The sequence below is a fragment of the Gallinula chloropus genome (assembly GCF_964237585.1).
Source record: "Gallinula chloropus genome assembly, chromosome: 5".
Taxonomy (NCBI): Eukaryota; Metazoa; Chordata; class Aves; order Gruiformes; family Rallidae; genus Gallinula; species Gallinula chloropus.
The window spans coordinates 28,563,656-28,577,989 of record NC_140090.1 but is presented as its reverse complement, the minus strand read 5'-3'; the positions used below and the strand labels follow the sequence as shown (position 1 = coordinate 28,577,989).

Sequence of the window (14,334 nt, the reverse complement as noted above, 5' to 3'; positions counted from 1 at the left end):
GGTTCAGAGGAGGCCATGAAGATGGTTAAAGGGCTGGAGCACCTCCCCTACAAAGAGAGGCTGAGGGAGCTGGGCTTGTTCAGCCTGGAGAAGAGAAGGCTGCAGGGGGACCTCATTGCAGCCTTCCAGTCCATGAAGGGAGCAGAGAAACAGGTGGGGAATCAGCTTGTTAAAAGGGTAGACAATGGCAGGACAAGGGGGATGGATTAAAGCTAGAGGAAGGAAGGTTTAGATTGGACATTGGGGGGAAGTTTTTTCCAGAGAGAGTGGTGAGGGGCTGGAACAGGCTGCCCAGAGAGGGGTTGGGTGCCCCATCCCTGGGGGTGTTCCAGGCCAGGTTGGATGGGGCCCTGGGCAACCTTGTGTAGCTCCAGGTGTGGAGGTTGGTGGCCCTGCCTGTGGCAAGGGGGTTGGAGCTCTATGGTCCTTGGGGTCCCTTCCAATCCAGACCAGTCTGTGATTCTGTGATTCAGGGGGAAAAAAAAAATGTTTAATGGAACCATGTGATTTATTGTGGATTAATCAACTGGAAATGAGGTGAAGTGGGTGACTAAATCCAAATGTAACACTGGTGAGCTCTTGGGGATATTTCACACCTTGACTTCTAACTGCTGATTGCTAAGGCGCATTTATTTGTGTTAAAAGTGTTTCTCTGAAAATTCTTTCTGTGCTGCTTCTCCCAACCATGCATTTGCTTTTTAAGAAGTTTTCATGAAGAAAAAGAAGAGAAAAGGAAAGACAACTGGGACTGTCATCATCTAGGTTATGCATGTGCAGGAACTTAAAATAATATACACAGTTTTCAGGTCAAACAAAGAGGTCATTCTGGAAATACACAAGACTTCTGCTGTCTTGATTAGCTGTGTTCAGCCTAACAAATTCCTAAAAAGACTTCCTAAATGTATTTGTTTAGAATCTACCCCTCTAATGTTAAACAGAGAAAGAAACAGATGTTACATTTTGTATTCCACTTCATTCATTTGATCTATGGAAAATGTAGGCAGGTTATTAAATAGTTTAAGCAAGTGGGATCACAGAATTCCCATCTTTACACTACCAAATACAGTTCACAGGCTTCAATAAAGAAACGGCTCTGAGGTTTGTGCTAGGAACAAGTGATATTAAATAGCTTAGCACCTGGATAATATTAACTTTAATTACAAATGTGATAAATTAAGTATGTACTTCTAAGCTTAGAACAAATATAATCACTGCTGATTCTGTTTGTTTAAAGTTCTTCAGGTCATTGCTTTTTATATTAATCCATCAGCTGGATGACATTGTGTGTCCCCTTCAGTCGATGCAACTAGTAACATGTCACGTTAACCAGATGTATTCATACATCCCACCATGCAAGTGTTTGAGGAGGCTCACCACCCTTCAAGGCCACGGCTTCTCAGTGTCCTGACAGCTTAATTTGTCCTAAGAAATACCGAGAGTAAGTAAAATCTAATAGGAGTTACTCGCAGACAGGCTTTAATCTTTGTGTGAGAGCCCTGCTCATGACGCTGATGCTGGGATCTGAATAGAGCTGCGGTGAGAAGCATGCAGTTCCTTCTGAACGAGAGCTGAACCCAGCAGCCTGGCTATGCACAAGCACCACAGGAGCCTAAACGGGTGTGCACTTGAGTGTCCTTTTTACAGAATCATAGGGGTTGGAAGGGACCTTGAGAGCTCATCCGGTCCAACCCCCTGCCAAAGCAGCTCCCTGGCTCATATTGCACAGGTCGGCGTCCAGACGGGGCTGGAATATCTTCAGAGAAGGAGACTCCACACCCCCTGGGCAGCCTGTCCCAGGGCTCCTTCACTCACCCTCACTGCGTAAAAGTTCTTCTGCATGTTGGTGCAGAACTTCCTATGCTCTAACTGGCAGCCATTGCCCCTTGTCCTGTCTCCACAGAGCACTGAAAAGGGGCTGGCCATTTCCCCCTGCATCCCATACTTCAGATACTGATAAACATTAATAAGGTCCCCCCTTAGTCTTCTTTTCTCCAGGCTGAACAGTCCCAGCTCACTCAACCTTTCCTCACAGGGGAGATGCTCCAGGCCCTTAACCATCTCCATAGCCTCCTCTGGACTCTCTCCAGGACATCCCTGTCTCTTTTATACCAGGGAGCCCAGAACTGAACACAACACTCCAGAAGCCACCAGCATTTACTCGTGCTTAATTTACCCTGGTTAAAGTAATTAGGATAAACACTGCAGCACACAGAGCTCCGTGAAGCGCATCATTCACACAACATCCGTTCCAGACTGCCGGGCTGTTGAGGGCATCTGAAGTGCCTGACATCTACTAAGCTGAAGAAGTGAGATTTTGTTTCCCCCACCACTGGCAAAGCTTATTTCAAGAAAAAGCATTTGCTTACTTTTATACAGCTTCTCCTTTGTTTCCTTTTTTTAAATTAACAGGTTTTAAACATGAGTCGAATTAGGACAAGCATCCATCAAGCACTTAATAGTTTCTACAGCCTCTTTTAGCCACCATATTATGCCCCACTACAAAAACAGACCCAAGTAATCATAGTTTTATTGAGCTATACCATTCCCCCCCTACCTCTTTCTATAGGACAGGGCAGAAACTTCATCTTGGACAAGTAATTTTGATACATTCAATGCAGTGGTGTGGGGTTATTTTTTATTTTACAGAATGTTTTTTGATCATAAAGGGTGTTTTCTTTTCCTGTTTTTTACAGAGTCTGCATTTTAAGTAGGTTGTAACTATCCACTAGGGATCACTGTAAGAAACTCTTTCACAGAAACACAGGGAAAACAGCAAATGTTAAATCATTTTCAAGTGAACAGGATGCTTTTTCTGCTTGTGCCAGGTAGAGAGTTCAGTAACAGGCCAAGAAATCAGAGACACAATGTTCTCCACCATTCGCTTTACCAGAGTTGGTCTGCCCCACATCTGTGTTGGACAGCACCAAAAGGAAACAAAATTATAGCTCTTTCCTTTTTTTGGGGTGGGGGGGGAGGGTAGATGGAGGCAGTGGTGGGATTCCCTCTCCCCCCCCCCAGTTCACATTTGATACCTTTAAAAAGCACTGGACTTTTCAGACATAGATAAACACCCCACATCAGACCCAGAGCCAGCCTGCCTTCACCTTCAGCACAAGCTAGGGAGAAGCCAGTTCATAAAGCCTCTTGTACTGGGCACAGTATTTGGCAGGCTAAGCTTGGACTCCTGACTTTGACCACACATGGCAAGAGACAACTCCAGAGGTAACCAATGCTAGCAGATAGTATTTAACTCAACTGTAATGGCACAGTGGGTGCCAGTCCTGCCCAGCTTTCCTTTGCTGCCCGTGCTGCTGAAACTCTGCTCCTCTTGAAACAGCAGCCTTTCCCCCGTTCAAAAAAGAATCTGCAATAAACATGTTCTCTGCATCGACCAGCTGCTTGTATGCTGGTCTGTGCCCAGCAGAACATCCCAGTCAAACTCACTGATAAGCCTCTCAAAAACCAGGAACACCACCCATGACCTCCAGCACCGTGCTGCTACGCTGCACCCTCTCCTAGGAACAGACACCACGGCTGCCTCGCTTCAGGGACCCACCTGCTGTCCTGTGTGGGACTCACACCCACCCACAGGAGAGGACAGTTGGTGGCTTTGTGAGCAAGGGCCACAGAACAGGAGCTGCCATTGCCGGGAGCATGGCAGGAGTGACACAAACCCTCTTCCTGTGTTCACAGCTGGTGACATGGCTACTTGAGGTGCACGGGGAGGGGTGAGGGGGGTGGTTTCAGAGTCAGTAGTAGCACAACCAAATGAGGTTCAACAAAAGCAAGTGTAGAGTCTTGCACCTGGGAAGGAGTAACTGCTGGAATCAGTACAGGCTGGGGGTGACAGAGAGGAGCTCTGCGGAGAAGGACCTGGGGGTCGTGGTGGGTGACAGGGTGGCCATGAGCCAGCAGTGTGCCCTGGGGGCTGAGAGCCAATGTGATCCTGGGGGGCATCAAGAGGAGTGTGGCCAGGAGATCACAGGAGGGGATCCTCCCCCTCTGCTCTGCTCTGCCCTGGCCAGGCCCCGCCTGGAGTGTTGTGTCCAGTTCTGGGCTCCCTGGTATAAAAACGACAGGGATCTCCTGGAGAGAGTCCAGAGGAGGCTATGGAGATGATTAAGGTCCTGGAGCATCTCCCCTATGAGGAAAGACTGAGTGAGCTGGGGCTGCTGAGCCTGGAGAAAAGAAAACTAAGGGGGGACCTTATTAATGCTTATCAATAACCCAAGTATGGGATGCAGGGGGAAATGGCCAGCCCCTTTTCAGTGCTCTGTGGAGACAGGACAAGGGGCAATGGCTGCCACTTAGAGCATAGGAAGAACTTTTATGCAGTGAGGGAGCCCTGGGACAGGCTGCCCAGGGGGATGTGGAGTCTCCTTCTCTGGAGATATTCCAGCCCCGTCTGGACGCCGGCCTGTGCAATCTGAGCTAGGGAGCTGCTTTGGCAGGGGGGTTGGACCTGATGAGCTCTTGAGGTCCCTTCCAACCCCTGTGATTCTGTGATTCTGTAAAAAGGACACTCAAGTGCACACCTGTTGAATTTAGGCTCCTGTGGTGCTTGTGCATAGCCAGGCTGCCAGGTGCAGCTCTTGTTCAGAAGGAACTGCATGCTTCTCACCGCAGCTCTATTCAGATCCCTGCATCAGGATCTGGGGCCTGGATCATCTCTGGCTGCCAGTTAGAGCATAGAAGTTCTGTACCAACATGTGGAAGAACTTTTTCCCAGGAGGGTGAGGGAGCCCTGGGACAGGCTTCCCAGGGGGTGTGGAGTCTCCATCTCTGGAGATATTCCAGCCCCGTCTGGACGCCGACCTGTGCAATATGAGCCAGGGAGCTGCTCTGGCAGGAGGTTGGACCTGATGAGCTCTGGAGGTGCCTTCCAACCCCTATGATTCTGTGATTCTGTGAACCCTGTTGGTAGTTTGCCCTTTATTGATGAAAAAGAAACGTCCTGCTTTTTAATTTCTCAGGTCCCTGCATCTGAGTCCCTGTGGTGCTCTGGTCACGTTGAGGTAATGGGAAAGGCAGGCTTTTCCCTGGGAATCCAACATAAACATTTCTCTTGGTGCCTTATGAAAAACACGAAGGGAAGGAAGCGTGTTGGCCCTACAGAATGATGGCCTTTTATATGAGGATAATTTATTGGTGCTTGGGCTTTTGTGAAAGGAGAGTTCGTTGAGGTGTACAGCCTAATGAAATAGACTGGAACAATGCTGATTTTTCATAGAATGGAATATATCCTGTCACATGTGTGTGCGCAGTGAGCCGAGGTGGCATTCAGTACTCTTGCCACCCACGTTGCCTGGTGTAATAAACCATCTGCCACAATTCTTGGTGATTTAAATGTGTCCCAGCATAGATTTTAACCCGTAACTGTGAAACTGAGAGCATGCAGTAGGGCTTTTTTTGACCCCCTCACCCCCTCCATTTACTCAGAATCAACAATAGACTTGGCTAAGAGAGCCAATGGGATCCTGGGGGGCATCAAGAGGAGTGTGGCCAGCAGGTCACAGGAGGTGATCCTCTCCCTCTGCTCTGCCCTGGTCAGGCCACACCTGGAGTATGGTGTCCAATTCTGGGCTCCCTGGTATAAAAAAGACAGGGATCTCCTGGAGAGAGTCCAGAGGAGGCTATGGAGATGATTAAGGGCCTGGAGCATCTCCTCTGTGAGGAAATGCTGAGTGAGCTGGGGCTGTTCAGCCTGGAGAGAAGAAAACTAAGGGAGGACCTTATTAATGTTTATCAGTATCTGAAGTATGGTATGCAGGGGGAAATGGCCAGCCCCTTTTCAGTGCTCTGTGGAGACAGAACAAGGGACCATGGCTGCAAGTTAGAGCATAGTTCTGCACCAACATGTGGAAGAACTTTTACCCAGTGAGGGTGAGGGAGCCTTGGGACAGGCTGCCCAGGGGGGTGTGGAGTCTCCTTCTCTGGAGATACTCCAGCCCTGTCTGGACGCCGACCTGTGCAATATGAGCCAGGGAGCTGCTTTGGCAGAGGGTTGGTCCCAATGAGCTCTGGAGGTGCCTTCCAACCCCTGTGATTCTGTGATTCTGTGATAACTGGCAAGTCCCAAGTGCCTTGTGGTCATGATTCCCTGTCATGAGCTCAGCTTTCTGTTGGCTAAAGCAGCTGGAATGTGGCAGCATTTTGTAGTCCAAGTGCCAGAGGAAGGAAAGAAAGGCTTGGTGGTTTATTTTTTAGCTCCTGTGCGGAAGGACAGCAATTTGCTAGCATAGCTACTGCACCTTCAGGTGTTGGGGAACTTCGAAATGTAAGTGCTTCTCTTTAAGAGGGACATGACAGGTGGAGTTTTGCATGTTCTTACATCACTTTGATATCTCTCACGTGCTTTCCGAGGGCTGCTGAGTTTTTAACAGCCCTGCACCTGCATAACCTGGATTTGTATTGAGTGGATTTTTAGTTGTAGTATGTTTCAGTACTTGAAATGGCTTTGGATGGGATCATTTTCTGTCCTTTTAGGTCGGTTTTGAAGAACTGCGGTATGCATAGAGCATGCTGGAGTTACAGGGACAGCAAAATTATTCCTGAATATTTTCCTTACACACTTTAAGGGCATCTTCCCAATTCATAGGAAATATTTCATGGTGGTTTATTTCCACTGGAGTTTTTTCAAGGAGCTGTGTATTTTAGCATGGTGATTGCAAATCATTAGCTGGCTCCATGTTTATACAATCCTGCTTGGCTTGTTTACCAAATTGTGGGATTTTCAAGGCTTTTAGTATTATTTTGTTTCCATACCCTGCTGGTGGGTGCTGAGAAGTGTGGCTGCTGGGATTAGTTATCAAGGAGGTTGTGCCACCCTTGCAGGGACGCAAGGCAAGCAACTCACCATTTGGGAAATAAAAATGAAGTGTCCTTTGTGCCTTCATGCACCCAGCTATCTCCTCAGCGAACGGGCTGGCAGCTGTGTGAAAGCTCAGCTCTCTGGGGAGCCACTGGTTTGGCAGGGAGAGGAGCCTGACTGTGCCAATGGGGACAGTGTTGGCCGTTGTGCTCAGAGCTTGGCCACGGAGTAGACCCAGCGGTGCTCAGAACCAAGGGGCTCACCAGCTGTTGGGGTGAAGAAGCAAAAGCAGTGCCTTCATCTCTGCATCCTAAAGGATAGCAGCCACATGGATGGCTCCAAAAGTATCAGGATACTGATACTTTCAGGATACTGAAAAAGTATCAGGATACTCCAAAAGTATCAGGTTTATGTCATGTAGAGTAACAAAACACCTGCTTCTGTAAGGGGACTGTGGGCCCAGTGAGTAGGAATTACCCTGAGTGTTATTTTTAACAGTTTAGCCAGCACTCAGGGATTGACTTAGGAAGCGAAAGGTCACAAGTTCAACAGCATTTGTCACTTCAGCCTAGTTCCTAATTAAACCATTTTAACTTTATAAAATTGCAGTGAACTCAGGAGTCCCAGTGTTTTCATGCACTACGTGTGTGGCAAAACGCAAGCATCAGACTTAAGTAAATCTCTGCCTTCAGATCTTCAGAAGTATTTTTCTTTTATGTACACACACACACACATATATATATTATATATATATATATCTGAGTTCATCAGTAAGCCCAGGGCTGCTGAAATGTGTTTGGCAGTAGTCCCTCCTGCCTCCAAAGGCAGCTGAACAAACAGCCCAGAGCTCACACAGGAAGACAGACCCGTTGGGTAAGAGGGCAGGAGGGGACGACATGGTAGGTTTGGTGTCCCAGCATGAAAGAAGCATGCTGCCACTTCTGTGTTTATCTTGCTGGTAGGAGCTGTGCTTGGGAGTTGGTTGATCCCGTGGTTGGGGTGGTAGAGAAAGACCTTTCCAGTCTGCTGGTGACCAAAACCAAACTTCACCAAAAACATTTTGTGTCTTAAAGAAAAAACCCAGCACCTCTGTTTGGGAGTTTGACCTGTGGAGAAAGAAAAATCAGGATGTTTTTCTTGAAGCAGCGAGCTTTAATGGTGGTTGTTTCCAGGGAAGGCTTTCTGGGAATAAGGCTATTACAGCAGATTTGTAATGTGGTATTGCTGTGCTCTCTCTATGGTGCCCTTTGGCTCCCCGTGACTCCACCGCTTTAGCAAACACTTTCCCTGTATTTAGCTTGCAGTAAGCTGGGAGCTTCCAGGAGATTGACCACAGAGACTTTGCTGGCTACACATGAGGGAAATGCACACAAGACCAGATTATTTTTGAGTAGTGGAGTTTATTGAGGCCACATCTGCAGCCTGCATGATTTTACAACCACTGTTAACAGAAGTACAAGGCACAGAGTAACCGCTGTCTATTTTAGCTGTGCGGCTTGAAGAGCTATTATTAGGACCAGCATTAGGGGCTGGAAATTTGGATACAGGCAATGGAGAGGGAGAAGCATCTTTAAGGGGCTGACTTGGAGAACTTGGAGATGGCTGTGTGTGGGGATCAGCGATGGGCAACACGCAATTCGATATGAATTTTAGGTGAAGCCATTTATTGGGTGAAATCACACAGATTATAGACATTTGTTACTGCAAACGTGGCAAGCTAAAGAATTGCTAATTGGTTACATACACTGTTTACACCCCACTGCTTGGTTAGTGATTGTAACGAGTTCTGATACCATATCTTATAGCCAAATAGCGTTAGTTTACCTTTGATGCCTAAAAGCATCCACACACCTGCTGTTTGACCATCTTATTATGGCTGGTTCTTGACATGTTCCGTTACTCCCAAGTACCTTCCCACACCTTCTTCTTGGTTTAGGGCACTCTGTACCCCTGTCATCAAGGCCACTGTGTTTTGAGAATGTGATTATCAAAATCCTCTCAGCATGAGTAACTTCTCCTGTCTCATGGGAACATGTGGATACAAACAAGAGGGGATTCAACTTTTTAAAAGGGTAGACAATGGCAAGACAAGGGGGAATGGATTAAAGCTAAAGGAAAGAAGGTTTAAATTAGATATTAGGGGGAAGTTCTTTCTAGAGAGAGTGGTGAGGGGCTGGAACAGGCTGCACAGAGACGGGGTGGGTGCCCCGTCCCTGGAAGTGTTCAAGGCCGGGATGGATGGGGCCTTGGGCAACCTTGTGTAGCTCCAGGCCTGGAGGTTGGTGGCCCTGCCTGTGGCAGGAGGGCTGGAACTCTGTGATCCTTGGGGTCCCTTCCAACCCAGACCAGTCTGTGATTCTATGATTCAGTACTCTTCCTGCTCATTTGTTGCTGGACTGTTGCTTTGCTTCTTCTCTGTCACTGCAGACTGTCATGCACATTTCTCTGGATATTTCAGTGTTAGCAGTCTCTAAAACAGTCTTTGCTCAATGCTTCATGTGCAATAAACGTTTTTTCCTAGTTCTGATGCTTGCTTTCTTGTCCATCCTTTCTTTTAGGAAAAGCCCCTTGTGTCAGAAGCAGCCAGGAAGAAAGAGAGAGACGTGGTAGCCAAAGAAATTGAGAAGTTTCAGGTCTCCATTCAGACTCTGTGCCGGAGTGCCCTTACGCTTGGTAGGATCATGGATTACATTCAGGAGGACGTGGATACCATGAAGAACGAGTTGCAGATGTGGCGGCACGAGAACAGGCAGCATGCCGAATCTCTGCAGAGAGAGCAAAGGTGTGTGGGGAAAAGTTTGATTTATCTCTTGAGGTGGATTTCTGGCTTCAGGAGAGGAGCTTTTCAAAGCAGATTCATCATCAGCCATTGTTGTGGTTTGGGGATATTTATTTGCAGACTGAATTGTGGGGTTTTGAACTGTTAAAGTTTAAGGTCTTTTCAGCTTCGTTTTAGGCCTGCTGTTCGCCCTTGAAGCTGACTCCCTGCGGTATTGGTGTGGTTTAATGCGGCAGGAGCTAAGGCAACCCCATAGACATTTGCTCACACCCCCACCACCCCTCCTGGGCTGGGGGAGAGAACTGAGAGGGAAGAAAAAGGTAAAACTCAGGGGCTGAGATGAAGGTAGTTAAAGACAGTTTAATAGGTAAACGTTTACATTACAGCAGAGATGCAAGTGTTTGCGCGATATGAGAGGGCTTGATTTGCTTTCATCCTCTCACAAATGTATAAGGACTGGTGGAGGAAGAGCTTAGTAAACAAAGCAGCTTAGTAAATCCAAAGAATGGATTTCTTAAATCACAGCCTGCTCTCTTTGTGCCTTTGCGTTCGGTGAGCTGTGGAGTGGTGGGCATGACAGTTGCGGTCACCAGCGCAATGTTAAAAAGCTAGGGGGGTGAAGGTGACGTTCAGGAGAGGAACATGGAGGTCGAGCCTAGGAGCAGTTTGTTTGGCCTTACTTGCTGTGTCTTTATGCTCCTTGAAAAAACAGCACATCCATTCCAGTTGTGTGTCCTCTAATCTTAAACATGAACTAGGTGCGGTTCTCCCCGGCTTTGCAGGCAGCCCAGGTAGACGTGCTGCTTCCTGCATCCATATACTGTGATATTCCTAGCCAAGTCCTATCTGGGTAGGTAGTGATGTGTTAAACATTGGAAACTTACTGCTGCTGGCTTAGTCTGCTGGCTGGGGTGAGAGTTAGGGCTTCAGTTCACCTCTCAAGTGTAACGATGTTAATTTCTTACACTGACGTAGGGCCTGCTGTCCTGACAGGTTTTAGAACTCTGTTTGGCCTCAGGATGCACCATCCCTGCAAAGAGAAAGAAAATGTTGTTTGGTTTTATTGTGCGGTTGGAGAAACGGACGCATGGACTTGCTTGCTTCTGCGCCTCACCCAGTGATGGGGAGCAAGTGTTGGGCCTTGCTCCAGGCACCTGCTTGCTCAGTGGCTCCAGTTTGGCCCTGCCAAGCTGGTGTCACTGGTTTCCCAGCACAGGGACTGAAAGTGCCACACTGGCTTCTGACATCCCCTGAGCTCCCAGGCAAAGTGTGCTAAGGACAAGAGAGTGTCCTTGATACCGGTGCAGGAGGAGAGAGGGAGTGGGAAGAGGGAGCTGCCCAGCTGATTTTGGTTTCAGATTTACGTGAAACCGAGCTTTACAGTGGCCAGCTGTTCTGTTCTGTGCAAGAACGAAAGAGCAGAGCCACTCAGCTCTTTCAAGAGCTAAGGCTGCCTCAGCATATCCCAGCACTTCCCAAAGTTCCCTCTAAGATACTAATCAGATCAGTGTAGTGCTAAGGCATGTCCAACCCTTCAAGAAAGCATTACAGAGCATCACGCGCGAGGAAGACAATTCTTCCCATATGGACTGGAATTTGGATGCCTGTCTCTGTTTTCTTTGCTTCTGTGAAAGACAATTGAAGGATCCCTTTGGGGAAACATTAGTGCAGTTTCTAGCTACGCTTCTGGTGATTGATGCTAATGCAGCAGAAAGGAGGAGAAAGCTAAATTGGTTTTGAGACGTGGACTTTTAGCTAATGAGTCCTCAACGGGACTGGGTAATTGAGAATGACAGCGGGCTGGGTCAGTCTGTCGTTTCCCTGGCTGCTCAGCGTTCCCAAGGAGCAGCAAAGCACCATGGAAAGGGGCATGTTTGTTTCAAAGTCAGACAGCCCCCTTGGCTTCAGGCACATCACCGTACCTGTGGTTTATTAGCACAGGATTGGTTCTGTGTGCTGTTGGGGTGGGATTGCTGGTCCTTGTCAGCAGCTTGGTGACGGGTTGGCGTTCACACACCTTGCCTCTGCTCAGACATCTGCCTGCTCAGTGCTGCTGGCAGCTGCTGATGGCCTGCTGCTGGCTTTTGGTGTTTCTTGTCAGATATAGCTGGTAGCAGGCCAGCAACCATCACAGCAGCTGTGCTTGTCCCTCCCTGCCATGTGCTGCTCTCCTTTCAGCTCTGGTGAGTCACAGAGGGAGGCCTGGTACCAGGGTGTCACAGCAGCACCCAGCAGCCCCTGTAAAGTGTGACTGTCCTTAGAACCCCAGGCTGCTTTGGGTGGGAAGGGACTGCAAAGCCCCCCGCAGTGCTTCCCTGCCACAAGCAGGGGGATTCACCCCCCAGCCCAGGGTGCCCAAAGCTGCATCCAACCCGGCCTTGGACCCTGCCAGTGATCCCTGATCAGAAGGATCGACAAGGACCATGGAAGCTACAGATGGCGGCCCTGACTGATCCATCCATAGCTTCCATGGTCCTTGTGTTACCTTCCACAGCCAGGTGCTGCTGCCTCCCTGGGCCGGGCTGGTTGCAGCTTCTGGCTGGGTACACAGCCACACAAAGCATAGTGTGGGGTGAAGTAACCACAAAGCTGTTCACAGTAGAAAGCAGGACTACAGCAGAGAAACCAAGCAGTGACTGCTTGCTGTTGAATCTGTTCTGCTCCCTCCCTGCTGCTAGCTTTGCCTTTGTGCTTCTTACTCTAAACTTTCTTCCAGGAAGGGCGGGCACAACTTACATTCTTTGCAAACTTTCAGGTGCTGAATATACTTTTCACAGAGGCTTTAAAATATCCCGAAGCAGCATAATGTTTCCAATAACATTACGCTCTTTGTGTCTCTTTCAGCATCACAGACAGTGCCGTAGAACCATTAAAAGCTGATCTGACTGAACTGGAACAGTTGATTAAAGACCAGCAAGACAAGATTTGTGCTGTAAAAGCTAATATTTTAAAGAACGAAGAAAAAATCCGGAGGATGGTTCTTAGCATAAACCTCTCCTCAAGAAGGTGAAGAGGAGGGAGATTTAAAAAAAGCCTTCAGGACTGACTGACATTCCTACCAAATAGAGACAATATTGCAGAGAAAACTCCAACATGCCTTGTTTTAGACATAAATGTTAAGGGATCAGAAGCCTAAAGATAAGATCAAATGCCATTATCGCGTTGGTTGTTAAGTGTTGCTATTACCCAGGATAAAATTATATTATTTTGAATGCTGGAGTTGCAGAGCTATTAAAGTAATATGTTTGTTTAGACATGAGCTGCTGTTACTCTCTCCCCGGGTCCTCTCAGCCCCCTTACTCCCTGGCCTGTTTTCTGAGCCAGTTCTCTCAGCATTTCTTTCACCTCAGTTCCCCTGAGGTCAGTTTTGAAGCTGTTAACCTGAAAAATGGGTGTCCAATACTTCTTCTGCCCCTGTAGAGACCTATTTGGACTCCTGCGGGTGAGAAGGTTCCCGAATCCTGTTTGTTATTAACAGGGGAAATAGAATCATAGAGTCATTGGAAGGGACCTCCAGAGCCCATTGGGTCCAACCCCCTGCCAAAGCAGCTCCCTAGCTCATATTGCACAGGTTGGCATCCAAATGGGGCTGGAATAACTTCAGAGATGGAGACTCCACATGCCCCTGGGCAGCCTGTCCAAGGGCTCCCTCACCTTCACTGGGAAGAAGTTCTTCCTCAGATTGGTGGGGAACTCCCTGTGCTCCAACTTGAGCCCATCGCCCCTTGTCCTGTCTCCACAGAGCACTGAAAAGGGGCTGCCCATTTCCACCTGCATCCCATACTTCAGATATTGATAAACATTAATAAGGTCCCCCCTTAGTCTTCTTTTCTCTAGGAAGAATAACAACCTAAAAATCAGTGCCACGAGCTGACAAAGGCAAGCCTCACATAACTTGCAGTTCTCTGCACTGCTGCAGAGATGAAGTCATGTTTTCAGAGCTATCAAGGATCTTGTTAGGAACAACTGCGAACGCAACATCACCGTGTCAGGGAGCAGAAGTATTTTATCTGCCCAAGTGTTAATTCCATTTTTATGGCACATGTTCATTTGAAAAGGATTAATTTAAGTACCTGTTTCCTCCCAAATGCATGTTCTTCTGACTCCTTGTATGTGAATCATTCCATGGGTTTCTTTATTTAACTGCAGATGTCTGTAATGACCTCTTGAGTGTACCGCACCCCAGAGTTCCTAAATCTGCAAAGCATGTTAGCCCAGCCTAGAGAAGAGAAGGCTGTTGGGAGACCTCATTGCAGCTTTCCAGTACCTGAAGGGAGCAAAGAAACAGGAGGAGAATCAGCTTGTTAAAAGGGTAGATAATGGCAGGACAAGGGGGATGGATTAAAGCTAAAGTAAGGAAGGTTTAGATTAGATATTAGGGGGGAAGTTCTTTACAGAGAGAGTGGTGAGGGGCTGGAACAGGCTGCCCAGAGAGGGGGTGGATGCCCCATCCCTGGGGACGTTCAAGGCCAGGTTGGATGTGGCCCTGGGCAACCTTGTGTAGCTCCAGGCCTGGAGGTTGGTGGCCCTGCCTGTGACAGGGGAGTTGGAACTCTGTGGTCCTTGGGGTCCGTTCCAACCCAGACCAGTCTGTGAGTCTATGTTACGACTCTGCGACACAGCACAGAGCGCAGAAGGGCTTTAGTTCCCTGCCAGGCTGCTTTCCCTCAGGATTTTTGTAATGTGTGAGCACATCTCCTCCTCCCATGCTGTCTGGGTTGTGGATGAAGCGCTGGTATTATCG

General features: G+C 48.1%; 1 protein-coding gene across 3 annotated transcripts in view; it reads left to right on the top strand.

Moving 5' to 3' along the window:
• The window catches only part of TRAF3IP1 (TRAF3 interacting protein 1), a 46,761-nt gene extending 33,918 nt beyond the window's left edge, over positions 1-12,843 (top strand). For all 3 annotated transcript variants that reach the window (XM_084264866.1, XM_084264865.1, XM_084264864.1), the window contains 2 exons: positions 9,370-9,593; positions 12,435-12,843. In XM_084264866.1, the coding sequence (XP_084120992.1) occupies positions 9,370-9,593; positions 12,435-12,600 (390 nt within the window). In that variant the 3' untranslated portion in view covers positions 12,601-12,843. The remainder of the gene's footprint in view (positions 1-9,369; positions 9,594-12,434) is intronic.
• The last annotated feature ends 1,491 nt before the right edge of the window (positions 12,844-14,334 follow it).